General features: G+C 39.0%; 1 protein-coding gene across 9 annotated transcripts in view; it reads left to right on the top strand.

The window, feature by feature from the left end:
- The window catches only part of LOC111324587 (focadhesin), a 39,080-nt gene that overhangs the window by 10,365 nt on the left and 9,591 nt on the right, over positions 1-19,124 (top strand). For 8 of the 9 annotated variants that reach the window (XR_016000025.1, XR_016000024.1, XM_088757015.1 and 5 more), the window contains exons 8-35: positions 4,208-4,295; positions 4,396-4,520; positions 4,987-5,074; positions 5,234-5,475; positions 5,828-5,919; positions 6,672-6,849; positions 7,484-7,588; positions 7,899-8,125; positions 8,925-9,069; positions 9,521-9,655; positions 9,745-9,795; positions 10,313-10,396; positions 11,340-11,505; positions 11,835-12,014; positions 12,603-12,721; positions 13,589-13,681; positions 14,474-14,565; positions 14,897-14,938; positions 15,453-15,663; positions 15,968-16,122; positions 16,698-16,781; positions 16,886-16,904; positions 17,199-17,269; positions 17,549-17,696; positions 17,882-18,001; positions 18,162-18,284; positions 18,560-18,637; positions 18,802-18,873. Coding sequence is in view for 7 of the 9 variants with exons in the window: in XM_088757015.1 (XP_088613141.1) it covers positions 4,208-4,295; positions 4,396-4,520; positions 4,987-5,074; positions 5,234-5,475; positions 5,828-5,919; positions 6,672-6,849; positions 7,484-7,588; positions 7,899-8,125; positions 8,925-9,069; positions 9,521-9,655; positions 9,745-9,795; positions 10,313-10,396; positions 11,340-11,505; positions 11,835-12,014; positions 12,603-12,721; positions 13,589-13,681; positions 14,474-14,565; positions 14,897-14,938; positions 15,453-15,663; positions 15,968-16,122; positions 16,698-16,781; positions 16,886-16,904; positions 17,199-17,269; positions 17,549-17,696; positions 17,882-18,001; positions 18,162-18,284; positions 18,560-18,637; positions 18,802-18,873 (3,333 nt within the window). In the remaining 2 variants the exon portion in view is untranslated. The remainder of the gene's footprint in view (positions 1-4,207; positions 4,296-4,395; positions 4,521-4,986; positions 5,075-5,233; positions 5,476-5,827; positions 5,920-6,671; positions 6,850-7,483; positions 7,589-7,898; positions 8,126-8,924; positions 9,070-9,520; positions 9,656-9,744; positions 9,796-10,312; positions 10,397-11,339; positions 11,506-11,834; positions 12,015-12,602; positions 12,722-13,588; positions 13,682-14,473; positions 14,566-14,896; positions 14,939-15,452; positions 15,664-15,967; positions 16,123-16,697; positions 16,782-16,885; positions 16,905-17,198; positions 17,270-17,548; positions 17,697-17,881; positions 18,002-18,161; positions 18,285-18,559; positions 18,638-18,801; positions 18,874-19,124) is intronic. The other variant, XM_088757016.1, reaches the window with a different exon arrangement.

Raw genomic sequence — 19,124 nt, forward strand, 5'->3', positions numbered from 1 at the left:
GAGGTTCGAGTCGTTCTGCCTTGCTGGTAGTTGCTGCTTGGCATGGTAAACAGCTGTTGACATTCTCCTTAACCATCTTGTCTACACCAGGAAACCAAACTTTTTCTCTGATGAGGCGTTTTGTTTTTACTATTCCTTGGTGCCCAATGTGTGCTAGGTCCACGGCTCTGTCTCACAGTACTTTCGGGAACACGATCCTGTTTCCCCTCAGTACAGCTACTTGGTAGACCAACAGTTCATCTTTCACATTTCTGTAATCCTGTACTTTGGGATGTGTCCACTGGTCAGTCTCGATGGCCTTAATAAATGCTTGGAGCAAAATGTCCTTCTCCGACTCTAACTTGATTTCTTGCAGCGTCATTGCTTTTGGCACTGCCTGGTTGCATACATAGTTCACGTAGTCTTCTGCAATGTTGCGCCCCTCACTGTCTATGTCACTTGGATGACGGCTCATAAAATCGGCTGGATTCTCAGCGTCCTCGCCAGGTCGGTAGATGAGTTGACAGTTGTAGGGCATGAGCCTCAGCTTCCATCTGTTGATGTGTGCTGACGTTGGCTTGTGACTGTTAAAGATTCCTAGGAGAGACTTGTGGTCTGTGGCAATGATGAACTCTGATCCATACAAGTAAAGATGAAAATTTTCGACTGCCCAGACTACTCCTAGCATTTCCCTCTCGGTTTGGGAATATCTACTCTCGACGTCACTGAGTGCTCGGCTCGCGTAACTGATAACTTTACTATCCTGCACCAAAAATCCTCCAAGTCCGACAGGGCTCGCGTCGACTATCACTTCAGTCTTGAGTCTTGGGTTAAAGTATGACATCACATGATTCTTGGTCAGGCTGTCTTTCAACTTGTTGAATGCTCGTTGCTGCTCGTCGGCCCACTGCCATGCCTTGTCTTTCTTAATTAACAGCCGTAGTGGAGCAGTTATCTAGCATAGTCTGGAATGTAATGAGACACGTATTGAGCCATCCCCAGTAGAGACTTCACCTTGCTGACACTTTCTGGTTTGCTCATGTCAATGATCGCCTTGATCTTGGCTGGGTCTGCCTTGACTCCATTCTTACTGAAAATCTGTCCATAGAACTTGATCTCACTCCTCGAGAAGGTGCATTTCTCCTTGTTCAGGCGCACGCCATGTTGCTGGAGCCGTTCCAGTACGCCACGGAGGTTCTCATCATGTTTCTTCTGAGTCTTTCCATAGACGACAATATCGTCAGAGATATTCTGGCATCCAGGGAGGCCAGTGAGTATTTCTTTGATTGCGTTCTGAAAGATTTCGGATGCTGCGTTAATTCCAAACATGAGGCACTTGTATCTTCGGAGTCCGATGTGTGTGCTGAATGTGGTAATATAGCGGCTCCCTGGTGCCAGCTCCAGTTGGTGGTATCCACTGAGACGAAAGGTCTGACTTGCTGAAAACTGTCGCTCCGTTGAGGTCAGTAACCAGATCGTCTATGGTCGGCATCAAGTGTTTTTCTCGTTTAACAGCCTGGTTGGCCTCTCACATGTCTACACATATTCTCACTTGACCAGAGCTCTTGGGGACTATGACGATAGGGCTCACCCAGGGCGTTAGGCCTGTCACGGTCTCGATGATGTCTAGCTCTTCTGATCGCTTTAACACCATCTCAACATCCTTTCTGACGTGGAAGGGAATTCAACGGTGCGGTTGTTGCTTGGGTGTGACGTCAGGGTCTATGCGAAGCTTGATGACTTTTCCTTTCACTTTGTCGATTCCACCGATCAGGCTTTCCAAATTTCCGTTAACGTGGGACTGGGGACCGGTCTCGTCAGGTTTGACTTGGTTGATGATCTTAAGCACATTGAGTTTTGTAGTAGTGTTAAAACCCAGGAGGTTTCCTGAAGCGCCTTTGATGACATGCAGGGTTGTCCATGTGCTGTTGGCGTTGGCGAATATTTTGGCCTCGATAGTTCCCAGAACAGGTAGAGGTGTGGATGATCCGTAGGAGAAAATTCTGCGCTTGGAGGCGTCTGGTACCTTCCGTTTTTATAACTTACTGAAAGTGCGTTTGTCTATGAGATCGACCGATGCACTGGAGTCGACCATCATTTCCACTTATTTTCCATCGATCTTGACTTTGTAAGTTGGTTGCTTGTCACCGCCTGTTGTGTAAATGTATTCGTCATTTTCAGCCGTGTCTTCATACGTGACATGTTTTGCTGACTCGGGTGGATTTGTTCTGCAAACACCGGCTGTGGGTCCATTTCAAGTTAGGGCATGAAGAGCCCAAACTTGAAATCGACCCACAGCCCCTGGGTCTCCGAGGATGGTCAACCTCTGGACTGCTGTAGTGCAGCAAAAGGGCTCTTTTCTGCTTGTCATCGGAAATTCCCATTCCAATGGTAAGTCTCTCAAATCTTCCTAGCCATTTCTTCCATCTTGGGCCTGCAATTCCATCGAGGTGAACGTCAAACGGTGGGAAGTTTGGTAGAGAAATCGCCATCATGTTTTCGCGGGAAAATGCTTCGGAAATCTCTTTAGAAATTGCTTTGGATGTTTCTTTGGAAATCTCTTTGGAAATCCCTTCAGATCCTTTTAGAACACTCTTTGTGTGTTCTTTGCTTGATCCTCGTCGCCAGATGTGGTGTTTATACTTAAATAACCACTGAGGCTTTCAATGCAACTCAATGATATTTATAACATAACCAAAGCAAAGTGCACGCTCTGATTGGTCAATTTAGCATCCCCCATTTGCCCGTGCGCGCTTGTTTTTTCTGGTCACGTAAGATTTGTTAAATAAAAGGGAACTCTTTAGCTACAATGTGTTAATGTTATGTTATAAAACGAATGGTAAACACCACAGCATACACTATTGAGTTATGGATGCACTTGGGAGGTTTGCTTGGCACTCAAGAAGCTAGAGTCGCTCTCGGCTATCGCCTCAAGTGACTCTTACACTTCTTTCATGCTTAGCAACCTCCCGCATGCATCCATAACTCAATAGTGTACGCTGTGGTGTTTACCATTTGTTAATTAATGAACATGTAATGAGACCATAACCGACTACATATGTAACTCATTCTCCTTTAGACCACATGTGCAATTCCACACATTGATTGATAGCTTTCAGAAACACTACAACAAGTTTTATAACATAACCAAAGTAAAGCGCGTGCTCTGATTGGTCAATTTAACGTCCCCCATTTGCCCATGGGTGTACGCTGCTGACGCGAGCAAATGCAAAGACTATTTTTCTGTGCGCGCTTGTTTTTTTCTGGTCACGTAAGATTTGTTAAATAAAAGGGAACTCTTTAGCTACATTGTACTAATGTTATGTTATAAAACAAATGGTAAACACCACAGCGTACACTATTGAGTTATGGATGCACTTGGGAGGTTTGCTAAGCACTCAAGAAGCTAGAGTCGCTCTCGGCTATGGCCTCGAGTGACTCTTACACTTCTTTCGTGCTTAGCAACCTCCCACGTGCATCCATAACTCAATAGTGTATGCTGTGGTGTTTACCATTTGTTAAATACAGAATTATCCAAGGTAGTCCAGTTACATAACCCTATTTGGCTTACTCTGGCCACCTTGCCTCATTAATAGGGACTTTAAGCAGCCAGGACGGCAATGGCACGGAAGACGTCGATTAAAATATGAGTTTCTACTTTTAGTTAGAATTTCGAAAATGGCTGCATGTGTTTACCGTCTCATAGGGCGCCAGACCTCAAACTCAACATAACGCATAAAAGTAGCGTTGAGTTCCAAATGTAAATTAAAATAATTTGCCGCGGCGGTTTCGCTTCACAGTGGACGCAAATTTTGGTGATATCACGTTTTCGTTTTGCATAGGACGGCTAAGAAATGTACAAAGTTTTAAAATGCACGTGCCTGGCTATTGTTTTGCCAATTAGATCTATTGTTTTTCCATGTTCTCGTTGCCGTCGCCGTCGTGGTTTGCTTAAAGACCCTAATGTTTTGTTAGTAGATTAATTTCAAGGATTTTAACTTAGGGATTGTTTTTAACACTTTTAGAATTCAAACTTACCTCAGCTTAAGGATCCTTTTCCAGTTGCCCTAACATCCCTAGTTATTTATGATGTATATGTGCAAGTCAGGATGTAACTCCCTTTGCATCAGGGAAACAACTTGCTCTTTTTCAAGTATGGTACAGGAGGATTTATTAACTGACAAAAATTCACATGTTTACTAACACTTGTTTGTCCCACTTTCTCTAGATTGATGGCAAATCTCTCAGTCATACAACTTTTCTTGTTCACAGTCTGACATACTGGTTACTAGAACATAGCAATTTTTTCCCTGGTGGTAAGTTTTAAAGAACAGAAGAAACTTCCAGTGATGTCAATCATGTTTTTATTGTAGTTATTGTTTTGATAATTACCTTTTTTCTGCATGGTACATGTAGGTAAGAGCCATTTGGAGCTGATGGTGAATCATTTGTTTTCTTTGTGTTGTGAGAGTCTGTCTTTTGGGTCTGATATGACAACATCCATCCTCTTATTACAAACATTTCAACTGCATTGCCCACAGGTATGTCTTTGATAACTTAGTCTATGTAATAAGAACTTCAAACAGGGCTCAGAAAATTTTCCAAAGGGCTGAGTGGCTTGCCAAAAATAGAAAAAATTGAGAGTCAAGTGGTTTTATTTTCTGAACTAGGTATGAATGCTATTCAATTGTGATTTTTGTTTTTAGGTTTGATGGTAAACACTTATGGTTTTGAGTTTACTTGTCAGACATTAAGATAGAAATGTAAGCTTTGACCATACATGTATTTGTTTTGGTTAATTTTTTTTGGTCAAAATTTCTTCAAACCATTATAATTTTGATCTTTTTTTATTGTATAAAGGATTAACAATGTATAGGAATTTTTAAAACAGAAAAATTTATTGATTCTTATCATGTAACTTAAGAGAGTATCAGATTAAAATAAAAACTGACTTGGTGGTTGCAGTTTATGAATTCTTAATAATCTTGTTGGTTTTTCTTATTTAAGGCCTTCTTGCAATTATATATCTTACCAACCTTGAGCAAGCTTCTTCTGAATTCAGCAGAAGACTGCTGCATTCATATTCTCCAGCTCTGTAAGTATAGATCCTTTGTGAATTTTTCAAATGTATTCAGATGTAGCAAGGGCAAAAAAGGTCTGGTTGTTAATGTTAACACTCCACACTTAAAGACCTTGATCTTCATCAGACAAATCTTGAGTGTGGCATTAAATGTTTTCATCTTTCTCTATGTAGGTTTGTCAACAATGCAAAGTCAATTAAAACATTTCAAGCCAGAGTGTCTGTTTCTTCCTATCAGTCATCTGTTTCTTGTGCAACCAATACTTCAAATTATAACATCCCCACCCAGGCAGACATTCAGCACAAAGATGCAGGGCAGCACTGGGCAGTCTTTACACAGTAAAGCTCTCCAGATCCTAGGATTTGTGGAACACAATGTTCTTCCCCTTATAAAGCAAAACCAAACTACCAGTAAGGTAAGAATTACATGTACATACTGATTGCCTCAGGCTGCAGTTAGAATGCCTTGGTTGATTGATTTGAATTAGGGTTTTTTTATGAACACATCACAGCAATTGTGATTGTAAGACCTTTTAACAAGATAAAACTCATGGAATTTCATTGGAAAAATATTTGCACTAAATAGATATATAATATCAAATAACATGCAAAATTAAAACTGCAACAAGATGTCACAATGAAAGAAAAGTACATAAAATACAATGAAACATCAATAAGCTTTCAGCAATCTCAAGTAAGCATGATATGCTTAAATTTTTAAAATTATGGGAAACAAATGAGGTAGTATGATTTGTCTTTTTCTTTCAGGCTACTGGAAATACTCAGCACTATTCTTCATCTCTCAGTTTATGTATCAGACAAATGACAGCCTGTGCTGAAGAAATGATCACCTTAATTGGGTAATAGTGCTCTGCTAAAGAATCAGCAGCAGTTGCTGTTCACACATTTGTCGCATTGAAACTAGATTATTGTAATGCATTATTATATGGCTTACCTAAGTATCAGTTACAAAGATTACTGTTTGTAGAAAACCCAGGGCTAGAGTTGCATGTTAAATGAGTAAGTTTCAGCATATTACACCTGCTTTGCAGGAGCTTCAGTGGCTACAGATTCAATACTGTGTTCAATTTTCAAGATTCTGCTTCGAGGGTATAAATCACTGAATGGGGCATCACTGAACTATTTAGCTCAGAAACTACATTATCTTTCTCTTACTAGATCACTGAGGGCTGTTAGTAATAAACTTTTAACACTGTTCATGCACCAAGAGAATGGAACTTAATACCCTTTGAAATTCGGAAGTCTAACACCATCTTTAGTTTTAAAAGATCACTTAAGATGTACTTGTTTACTAAATTCATTAATAACAGATCATTATTTCTATAGATTTATATATATTGCTTTAGTTTTAATTTTTCCTTTTTTAATCATTGCGAATTTTAGCTCTGTTAAGTATCATATAATATAATATGGTTGTTAATTTGAAAATATTTATTGATAATGTTTTTTTTATGATTGTAAAGCACCTTGAGCATAGGATATGAGCACTATATAAATAAAGTTATGATGTGATGTGGATTAATCCTGGTTTTCATGAGCAAAAAGGCATTATGGTCTGATTACTTAAATGTGACAGTTTTCACTTTCTCAGAAACACCAAATCTACAAAGCAATGGCTGAGCAATTTACAGAACTCAGTAGCCTCACACTATCACCTGCTGAGTCATGTTCCGTTAATGTTGTCTGCACTGTTGGTGACTTCACAAGGATGTCTTGCTATGGAGGTCTTGGAAGTCATTCCAATTCTTGCTAAGGCAGATCCATCCCAGGTCAGAAATGCAAAGTCTTTGTCTGCATGGAACACCAACAATGAAATAAACCATTACATGTTAAAAAGTGCACTATAAATTAATAAATTATTAGTATTATTATTATTATAAACAAAGAAAGATGTTAGATAGAAAAATACTCAGTCTAGCTAGCTATTTGTTTATGTAACCAGGTTTACAGACTTATTGATGGTTTTTTTATCCTCAAGTACCACAGTATTCTGGATACTCCTGTATAAGTAATGAAAACAGAAAACTTCAGCTACGTACTTTACTTTGAAAGAGTTTACTCTTCTCATGTATCAAACAATTTATGGGGTTGTATGCATAAAACCAGAAGCTTATGATCTAGGTCATAAGCTTCTGAGCAAACTTTTAACAGGTACCTTGTTTTCATCATTTCTCTGTCTAAAACCACTACTGATCTTCTCTATTCTTAAGTTAACCTTAGAACTAACTGTTAATTTTCTTTAATCAACTGCAAATGAGTCCCAATTAGGGCATAGCCTTTTCCCTCTCAAATTGGCTTTACTAGCTTAGTTTTATAATTGGTTACAGATTTAGAATTGTGTTAATGAGACTTTTGTAGATATTTTAGGCTCGGTATGTTTATGTGCTGTGTCTTATTTTGCAGGCGCTTACCTTCCTGCCATTACTACTCTACAAACTTAGTAAAGAAGTCGATCCTGAAGTGAAACAGCATGCTCTGTACACAATACCACAACTTGCTTCTCATAAGGTACTAAAGTCTCTTCACCAACATGCAGGCACTTACCAGGCTGTTGGTTAGTCTGATGTCGAGGAGCTGGGAGGTTTTTTTTTAACATATTATTATTTTTAGCTTAGTGTGTTATGTTTCCAATGTTTACTGTTGGCTGTCGTGTAATCATTTCATTTGCATTTTCGCAATTACTACATTTGATGTAGCAAGCTTTCATCTGGCGCTCCTTTTGGAAAACTGTTGAAAATGAAGCTTTGTTAATGTGACAACTTTTACAGACATCAATTCTTGCCCATGCTTAATTTGTGTTCATCTCCCTGTTTGGCAGTTTTGTATAGGCCCCGTGTTACATACGATTCAGGCGATAGGAAAGTGCCCTCCTCTTAAACCTGTGTATCTGAGACTGATTTGCAAGTTGTGGCAGTTAAATAACCGAGTGTTCCCGCACCTTCAGCAAGCACTGAATGTAGTAATTGACTCCAGTTTGGGAGGTAAATTGAACTTGGAGATTAAGATTGCTCAAGCAGCTTGTTTATTGGACATCTGCAAGCTTAGGTAACGATCATACGAAATAAAGTACATGTAAATAACGTAGTACACATTTGTAGCGAATTTTTTAAGTTCAACAGTTGTTTTCACAGCTACCACACTTATGCTTTGTTACCTACTGCGATCATGCATGGAGGTTTGTTAACGAGTGTTAATCCCTAGCAAAACAGACGAGTTAGCGTGGTGATCATATGAATTTCTCTAAGTTTAGCAACTGGCGATAAAGATCCAGACTTCGACCGTTCTGTGGAAATAGAGAGCTGATCAAAACAGATTGACCCATACAGCCTTAACATATAGTTTTTACATGTTTTCCTTGATAACATGCCGTTTGATTCAAAACAGGGCAAAGGAAAGTGTTTGCTTTCTAATTGCGGCCAATTGCCAGCTGGGAAGAAAGTGAAGCAAGCTTTTCGGTTATTTGCTCTGATTTCAGTGCTAAAAATTGAAGGTGATTGGGCGTCTCGCTTCCTTCACTTGTGAGATGTAAGACATATCAGCTGCAGTATATACCGAAGTTCTGGTGGGGTTAAATAATTCCAATACTAAATATTTATCAGAGTTTCGTGAGGGCTATTAGGGTTGCCAAAAAAGCTCTGTTTTAAACAAAAGTTGAAACAGCATTCGATGAATCCTGATTGGGAAGCATCTCCGATGTCAGTTCGTCACAATAAATGAACAAACAAATGAGAATTAGCACAGACAATATGAAACGCATTTAGACTCACAGGGGAAAGAAGTTGAAAATTAATAATGCTATTTATATGATTAATTTTGTTTGTCATGTGTTGGTGGTCCTCTTCAGACCCTCTCAGCACGGTGCAGATCTACTCAGTTTGCTGTCCAAATTGCTGGATGAGAATACAAGACCAGGCGAGACTGAAAACACTCCCTCTGCGTTAGTGGTATCACTAGCACTGCAAGCCCTGGAGCAGCTTTGTAAAGCTGAGGTAAGCCACACGACTGGCTGTGAAAGGTCCTTTGCCTATAGAGCAGTATCTCTGTGGAACATGTTAGACGAAGACCTGAGAAACGTTACATCTGTAAAGGCCTTTAAGAAAGTCCTGAAACTTGCCATGAATGAATGATCGAGTGACTGTTAGAATTTAGAATTTAACAATAGCTTGTCATTTATAGTTAGCATTCATATTTGTAAATAGGTACTGAAAAACCTTTTTTGGGAGTATTTATCATTAAAGTTTAAAGTTTAATGGAAGTCCCGCTGTACAAACTCTAAAACGCCTTTGCGCCTTTTAGTAGTTATTTGAAGAAAAAAAAAAACAAGCACATGAACATGTAACGGACAATTGTATAATATTAGCATCTACTTCGGGCTTCTTTATGGGCGCACTTTTCCTGGATGCAATTCAGATCCGTTTCACATTTTTTACCCTTCCTCAGGTTGTGGATCTGTGCACCGGGTGGAAAGTTCTTTCTGTGAAGCTTGGCGTGGACAGACGTCCCCAAGTTCTGTGCAGTATATGTCAGTTGTTCAGCATCGTCCCCCACCTGGTCTCTAACTCTTCAGCTTATCTGGTACGAATTGAAGTGAATTGAAAACCATGGACACCTTTCCAAATGAATGTTCAGAATTAACTTGAACGTGACATTTTGTTTACTTTTAGAATTTTAAGAATGAAGCACTTTCCTTTCTTTGGTCGCTAACGCAACATAAGGTTTGTACGATTGTTGTAAAAAATTGAATTTTTTTGCATGAGACGTAGCTCTACTAAAAGTGACGTGATTTTTTATAACTCCGTTGTGTGCGAGTCAGCGTGAAATTAAATGCGTGCTTTCAAAATCAAAGGAACGGTTAGCGCTAGTTTGTTTTTAAATTTCAGGTACGACTTCTAGCCAAACTTGCATGATACAAAGCTCACAAATCGAAATCTGTACTGGGAAGAGGGGAGGCTTAGAACTTTTCACTTGCTTATTTTAGTCTTTACAAATCCAAGCAAGCGACACAGACATATACTGTAGATATTAAGACAAATATTTAGACTCCTAAGACCGAAAATATAAGAAAAAGTATTAAAATGTGAATTGTAAAATGTGAATGTTAACGAATTTAAAGGGTCCTCTGAGAGACAAACAATGGTTTAGATCGTGAAAGCGCTGAACAAAGGCATTGAAGGCCAGGAATTAATGTTCGTTTGTTGATGCTCACGGTGTGATGTCGTCTCTTACCCTCAGGAGTCACCTGTCGCTCATGCTGCTTTCACGACTTTGTCGAAATTTCATCCATCAGATTTCAAGCTCATTCATCTTCCTTCAAAGGTATTGTAGAGTATGTCTGAAGCAGTGGGTTTAAACATTCAACATAATTGTTCTTGGTTAAGTTGACTGTCGGTTCGCACCAGAGTCTAAGCATCAGGCTCTGAATGCCTGCACTCGATAGCTGTAGCTCACACAGGGAGCTCACACAAGCGGCGTGTCTGGTCGTTTGTTCGAAATATAAAGAAATGTATTTCTTTATATTCCTTTCTATATAAGGAGACAGTAAAGTAACAGTCAACGCAAAATCTACCAAATCGCTTAAATTCGCCATTTAGAACCACAGAAACGACAATACACAGCAAGTGAGGCAGGTTTACATTTATTTTGAGCCTGAACATAGGCATTCCTTGATATAAGTCTACGATATTACGACTCTTCAATATTCTCCCATACATTTCTTTATATTTCGAACAAACGACCAGACACGCCGCTTGTGTGAGCCGCTTGTGTGGGCTCCCTGTGGTAGCTCGTCGCGTCTAAACTACAAATCAGACGTACGCTGTGTTTCCTTACTCGGAACTGGTCAGCTCAGACGACCACCACAAACCGTATAATATTATCCAAACTTTAATGATTATTCGATTTAAGAGAAATACATTTGTAATTCGAAATCAGAAAACGCAAATTTAGTCTTAATCTCATGTCAAAATTCAAGAAAACATGACTGGAAACTTACTTCTGTGGCGGGTCGTAAAAACAGGTTTTTCACTTCAGGTTAGCAGATTCGGGTAAGCGAACAGTTGCAAAAATCGACTTCTCTCTCTTACTGATTCTTCTGAAAAACTGGTTTAAATCACGACAAGTTAACACTTTTAAATCATTTTGAGGAATTAATATCAATCACAAGTTATGTTAATTAAATTATATCTGTCATCATAGGCAACGCCTATTTACTAAACGAAACACGCTGTAAAGAGTAATATTTCAAATATGCCACTCGCAGATCCACCTTCCACTGAAAGAAAAAATTCTGGCGTCTAAGAAACTTGATAGCAACGCGGACGAAGAAGATGGTGATGTCGCTGTTCAACAAAACATTGATAACTCAACACCCCCAGGGAATGCTTATGTTGAGCTTCTACAGATGGTCAAACAAGATGTACTCCCAGGTACAGATTTTTAGTCTTCATTCTATTCGTGAAAATCACTGTTTTTGCATACACTATTCAACAGGAGTTATCCAACTGTACCGATCTTAGCATCTAGACATTGACCGATTCCATCTTTAGAGGGCAACAAACTCCTTATTATAACAGACAAAGATGATAAATGACTTTTGAATCAAGAAAATCTGCCTTATTGTGTGATCTCACGGTAAACAAGATAGAGCATACAGGTGCTATCAATTGTAACTCTTGAACCAATTCAATGTGTTATCATGATTGATGAAGAAAAAGAGAAGATCACCAGTCCTTATTACTTATACGATGAATTGCAGGCTATAAGAAGTTAATGACAAACATGATCAGGTTGGAAGTTGCATCTATGCCACGGGGCCTGGGTCACACTGTTTTACATGCTTCGTCGTCACACGAGAGGAATTTGCAATCCATACCAAAATTTTTGATGTCACACTATGAGAAGTCGAAATCACCTGGATTAAACCAAGGACTTGCAGGTTCCAAGAATACAACAGATATTGATTTATTATATATAACGTACTTCCACATTTTTAAGTTTTTTTTTAGTTCTATCAAGAGAAACAGCGGTGACAGATAGGGACAGTTGGGGGCCCTGGCGTGGACATGTGGATTCCACAAAATGTATTTTTATTTTTAGGGGGAAACTGAGGTTTGCTTCTCCATCCGTCGTCATTTTCTCTCAATGGGCACTATTTCCCCTTTTTCCATTGATAGAGCTATTTTCCACGGTCAGTTTCGCGATAATCTTTTCACCTGGAATATTAGATTCAGATCACAGTTAGTTTCCATGCGGGCTCGAGAAGAGATGCGTACGAAAGACTACTTAATTATTATTTTAAAAGGAACTGTTACATCCCAAGGTGTGGATCAGGTGGGAACATCCTTCTCTGTCCCTGATTTTCTCCTTTGCTATGTAGCCTCGCGTATTTACTCAATATCTTCTACTACATTTATCAGCCATGGGAGTTTTTTTTTTTTTTTTTTACCATGTTTGTGAGTTGCCATGAGAGGTGCGCCTTTTTTTATGTTTCTCTTATTTAAAGTACTCTTTTGTATTGAATCAGCTGGAATACTGTTTAGTTTCGAACCTCCCTTCGAACAACACGAAGGAAAACGTGCCAGAAGATACACGGTTGATTGTGCCCGTACATACAGACAGATGTTAGATTCATTACTTTACGAAGTAAGTTATGCACTTGATGTGAAAATTTATAATGGATATTTTCACTTGAATATCAGCAAGTTTCTTTCCCTTTTTAGGCTTTTGTTTTCATCCCCTTAAGGATAGTCAGATATAGCCCTGAGTGTCAGTGAACCAAGATCTATGTGACCTAAAATAACTGATTTTGGTGCGGTGTAGAAATTTCCGTTGGTGAAGCGTCTCTCGGCAAAGTTAGTCATGCAGCCATGATCTCAATGATGCAAAAACGTTTTTTTCTTCTTTTTCCCAACATTACTCCATTTGATAGAACCATTTGCTGATATCCACGAGAATGGAACAAAACTGCTTCAAGGAACAGATTTTGTAGAGGAATGTACCAACGAGCACTTTTCACGCCAATTGATGGCTGTAATGCGTTTTTTACGCATCATTTTTGTGCATCTCATTTGCAAAACGTAAAAAAACCACTTGTTGTCGAAACTTTTTACTGTGGGGGACATTCGCTTCTGAGTTTTTATCCAGAAGTTTCATCGTTTCTTTGATAACGGTAGGACGCTGTTTGAAAATTGGGGAAATATCACTTTAATAATGTCCACTGGAAATTTCCCAGTTTTATTGAAGGCATGTTAGATCGCTTTTTACCAATTGCGTACGAGCGAAACCGGTTATATTCATTCAAATAAATTCGCACCCATGCGATTGGTCAAACGTATCACATGATTGAATATGTCACTGCTAAAACTAAAGAATTTCTGAGTGATATACCCCACAATTTCAAAATCTTACTTCCGATAGACTTATTGTGATTTCTTTGTGAAAATCGGTCCGTCTGTTTGTCGTGTGCTGAGTGACTACACGTATGTTTGATGAACCATCCTGTCTCACTAGGTCCCAGTGCAGCCAACTGAATGGCACAGAACATTACTACTGCCTCAGGCATGGTTAGCCTTTATGAATCGCTCCTACAAGGCTTGTGTGGAGGTACGTATGAGATAATAAGTGGGGTTTTTTTTTCTTTTCCCACGATCTTGAGAAACATATGACATGTTTATTCGATTGAACTAAACATTTGTCATCTTTCGTATTCTATTTACACACTCGATCCTTTGGACATTGTTGATCCCAGCAGAAAGCTTGATGCTTTTCACATATGATTCATTATATATTTACGAAAGGCGTTTTGAAAATCATCTCACCTCAAAAGCTCCATCTGGTTTTCCATACACGTCAATTATCGTATCTGTGTTACGCCTTAACCGTGCGGCGGCCTTTTTTCTCAGGCCGCCATTCGATTGTAAATGGTGTCGCTATCCACATCATTGCGAAGACCGCGCAGAAGGATTGAGGAGAAGAAGGAATCAGCAAACTATTACTCAAACGTTTTTCACTGTGTTGTGCGTCACGTACACACGATGAACCTCTTTCGATTCTCTTCTACTCCCTTTGTAAGTCTTTTTTTCAGTTCCGATTTTGGGAAACGCTAAGTCACGAAAAGCAAGAGGAGTTTTTGTTCGCTGCAAGGTGGAACTGCAATTAAGTGAAGAATAGTCTCAACTTCATTGCACTGCTCAAGAAATTCTTAATTTGGGGCTTTGTCTTCTTGATCTTCAATATTTTGCATCGTAGTGTGATACTTACATTTTGAGTTTGTAATAACCTGCTGTCGATTGTTGTTAGAACTTTATTCTCATCTTCTGTTTCCGTGATCGATCACTCAGCTCTTGAGGAGAAATTTGACTGAAAATTTTTTAATTTCTGGTGGCCTCGATATAGGGTCGTAAGGCTGAGCTTGAGATGCAGCATAGCCATGGTCATTTTCAGAGTATGGAAGAACTAAAAACAAGACAGTCCAATTGCTGGCTTTGGTTAGTATGGAGTGATTCTTATGAATTGCCTTCTTGCTAACATTTGCTGTTAAGTTCGGTGATACCAGTTCTCATGGTCAAAGAGGATCATGATCAACTGTTTGCAAGACAGTCACGTTTATCGGCTATCTCAAAACAAAGCCAACGCAAGCACTTTGTAACATACGCCAGCAATGAACTATAGAAATATGAATTTAACACGTGAATCATGTGTTGGAAGGCTTCTGATCGTCTTGTGTTGTTTTGGAAGGCCCTTTAGACTAGTCTTTACTCATTATTCATGCCCGATTATTTTAATATTTACTGTATTTGGGCTTGTTTTGAACTTCAGGGTAAGAGATCAGATCACTGAACGACTTAAAGCGGCGTCAAGGTAAATTTAGTGTCGCATGAAAATTGCCGAAATGAGAACAGAAAGAATTACTTCTTTAAAACAATTCTCATTAAGAAAGGCGAAAACTTTAGTTTGCTTTGTGATAACTACTAGATTGATTTATAAACTCCAGGCTTACTGAACTCCTTTGCCAAACTATGGACGTCAAAAGCCTGTTGAATATCATTTCTTAGTATTGATATTTAAAAAAGGTGCGGTAAAGTAAGGTTTTAACCCGTTTGATCAAGAAAATTAAAACACGGAGAAGTTTTGATACAGTCTCGCCTTCAAGAATGGCTCCAGCTCAAGTAGTGATAAGGTCATCAATTGGACCCGTGAATAAAAAGATTTTAAACTGACAACTGAATCAAACCAAAGATAATGGCTTTGAAGAATCAGATTTTCCGTCTCATGTGCGAAATACATTATGTTTTACTAGCATCGTTACATTTCTGAGCTTTTAGTCACTGATTAATTTTTTTTAATATTTATGATTGATTATATTTTTTCTTAGAGGTAACCCGTCTGTGCAAGGTAACTCAGTGCTTGCTTTAGCAGGGCTTGCACGGGCTGTGTCGATATATGTAGGTCAGCAGACTTCTTCAGAGACCACAGAACAATATCAGCGGAACAGCGATTGGCTGAGCGTGGTGACTGACACAGTAATGGTGGTGTTGGATGGTAATTATAAACCGAAGGGTCCTACTCTGGTTTGGTGTCAACAGGTGATTGTAAACCTTCTCTTTCTTGGTAGATAAGACTGTCAGCAGTTTATGGTGACTTTGTGAACCTATATGAAAAAAAAAAGAAAAATATATATATATATAATTACCGAAAAAAAAAAAGAAAGAAAAAACAGCACATGACACCAACAGAGTCCAAAAAACAATCCCGCCGTTGACATATTTCATGGTTATGGCCGGCTACTAGTTTCCCGGACAGTTTCATTCAATCGTAATGTATACCAAAGCAAGCTTACTAAGTTCACATTGATGTTTTGTATACTTTGATTTATGTACTACCCTGCAGGTGTCTTCACCCACCTCCACTGCCAGTTCGTTGTTAGCTCGCTCGTGTGCTGCGCTGTCCATGTCACTTTTGGTTCCTTGTCTTGTCATACTTGACTCTGATAGAATTTACGACATCACTGAGCTGCTGAAGCAAAGGATTCCAGGACAATCCAAGTAAGTTTGTGCAAGTTGTGTGATTTATCTTCTTGAGATATGTTAATTTAATTCTTGGATTTTGCGGAAATTGTGATGCGTTCTTCGTTAATTATGACCAAAAGCTTTTTGTAGAAAATTAAAACAGGTAAAGAACAAGGCATTTGGAGGTTTCCCCCTTTGCAGGTTCACCCCGTTTCTAATTCGCCCCCACCACGGCGAGTTCGCCCCCGAAAGTAAAAGAGGTTCGCCCACACCTCAAGCAGTTCTCCTCGAAATATTTTTACTCATTTCTTTGCGGTAGAACTTTGTTATGCTTTCACATATAACTTTCATGTTAATCGAAATGAACTATGACGTGACAGAAAGGGGATAAATTCTGCCGTGAGGAAATGTGATCAACGATGTGGGGGCGTCATGATGTAAAGGTGGGGCCGAACTGCTGGAGAAGTTGTTCTGTAGTGAGGACTGAGAAGTCTATGAGAGTCTGAAATCAGTCAAGTTACTGAAGCCTTGATTCGGGAAACAATTAACAAAAGTGAACCACCACTTTGTCTTTTAAAAGTATCTTAAAATTTTGATTTTATTTTATGTAGATCCGGTAGCTCAGCTGTTTTACAGATGTCTTGTTCTGTGGGACTTGGTCTGTTCCTCAGCAAACTCTATGAAGAACATTTCAGGTGTGTAGTCCTGGTGATGTTGCTTTGCTACAGTTTTTCTTCTCAGTTTTATTGTGATGTAATACATGTCTCAGTAAACATATTATTATCTCGTTCTTTTTCAGCGACGCTTACGGTAAAGAGGCAAGTACTTGCTCCTTATGTAGCTGGCGCTCAGCTTCAGGAGGATTCCGAACTAACTATCCACGTGTTGCATTTACCTTTCCTGCAAAGTCAAATAGACTGCAATGACCTGAAGTGCAACTTAATGGCTCCATTCGCCCCCCTCCTTTTTTTTCGCCTATCTATTTGTTTTTTGTTTTGTTTTGTTTTGTTTTATGTAAGAGTTGGGTTCTGGGCAAAACTGCTTTAATTTCACTGATGTTTGAAGGGTAACGTATGTTGATAATTAAATATTCCACCCTTTTCTTTTGCTAGGGCTATTTACTGTTGTCTACAGCTTTAGATGTTTTGGAGGAGACTGCTTTTTCAAATGACCTGGATAACACGTAAGAGATGCATAAAATGATTCCTGAATATCTCGAGCCGGACATGCACAACACTCATTCTCTCTGACGATGATGTATGCACAGTGCAATTGTTTTACCCTGAGCCATGTAATGCTATTGGGCCAATCATCGCAGCTCCAAATAAGAAAGTTAAAGACAGTCTGAATTAAAAATTTCGTGAAACATTTCTTGAGTTGGCAAGGTTTATCTGTTTGGTTTAAATTGGTTGGAAGTGTGATGTAATCATATAATTGAATAGGTGAATCTATTTCTTCCTAGGGAAGGCGCGTGTCTCGGTGTTGGACTCGCTGCATCCTCTTTGTGTAAGGAAGGTCTTATTGACTCCAGGGTTCACGTCACAAATCTTTATCACAAACTTGTTGACAGTGTGAACGAGCAGTGCGATGACCCTGATCAAAAACTTCAGGTAAGGTTTATCTAGTGCGTTAGCGAGATTTTATTGCAGTAGAAAACCAGAAATTTAGGGGTATCCACAAAATTTTTAGGAGTCATTTACATCAGTCGAAGTACATAATTAGCACACCATTTGATTTAAAGCGCACGTTATTTTGTTGAAGAGTGTATTTGATATGGTTTTCGGGGTTTTTTTAGTGCCTATCTTATAGTGTAGCGTGTGTCTGTGTAAACGCGTTCCACACGAGCCTGTTGTCTGCTGATCAAGCTTTGCAGTGCGTCGACACAATTCAAAAGTTGTCAGGCAAATACCTTGAGGTATGTAGCTATGTGTATTTAAGCTCGACAAAAGATAGCCATTTGATTACATTCCAACCATTTTCGAACTCGGAAATTGATTTGGATACGAAACAGCAGCATTCTAGAATACGAGGATGGACATTCATCTTGATCTGATTTTTATTGATGGTGTCATTAGGTTTGCGGTATTTCTTTATCGCTCGGGTTGCTTCTTCATGGACTTGTGTCATGTGGTCATGGTGGAGCCATTGAGTTGGCCAGAGAAATTGGCAAGGACTGGCGAAGTGTTCTTGAAAATAAGGTAATTTATTATGAAGGTGATCGTCTCTTTGACTACTAAAAGAAAATACAATCTGGTAGATTGTTGATTCACCTTTATTCAAAGAATACCCGGCCATATTGGAATTACATTACGTCTGTATTGTCAAGTATCACCGAAACATGAATATGTTAACAAAGAAAGAAAAAACAAATAGGATTTCAATAGCCTAATTAACAACTGAAGGGTAAGGATCACGCATTTGATGTGCGGTGGCACTGGAATCGTAAATTGTCGACTTTTTTCTTTGTGAACAGGATGTTTCTGAGCGACGGCAACTGTCGGCTGTGAACGGAATCGTAGCACTACTTGGGTCTGAGCAGGGGTTGTTTACCGTAAGTTAAGACACTAGAGTTTATAGGATATTGAGTGAACCTTCACTTTTCTTTTTTGACTGTTTCTATCAGAAAGGATAACTCGACCACTTTAGATTATCATTGTTTATGTACCGGTATTCAAACACTGTCCCGTGTAACAGTTGGGACCGCTTATTCTATAGGTGGATTCTTCTACTTCTGACGTCGTATTTCCTTCTCAAAGTGGGGGAAGCATCATTAAATTTCTCCAAAAGGTAAGGATGGTAGATTGTTTTGTTTCAAATGTCGTCGCTACTTATTGTTGTTATTATTATCATAATTATTGTCGTTACTTTTATTAAGTTAGCAACAGTCCTTTTCAGGACCACTTTCACCTGGACGACTTCCCCTTGATAATAATGTTTAAGGCGATGTGGAAAAGTGGATCTCTACTTATTTTTGTAATTAGTTGTGCAGTTTTTTCCAATATCCATTTTTATGATTTGTGTTATAAGAATAAGAAATG

Source organism: Stylophora pistillata, chromosome 4 (assembly GCF_964205215.1).
Source record: "Stylophora pistillata chromosome 4, jaStyPist1.2, whole genome shotgun sequence".
Taxonomy (NCBI): domain Eukaryota; kingdom Metazoa; phylum Cnidaria; class Anthozoa; order Scleractinia; family Pocilloporidae; genus Stylophora; species Stylophora pistillata.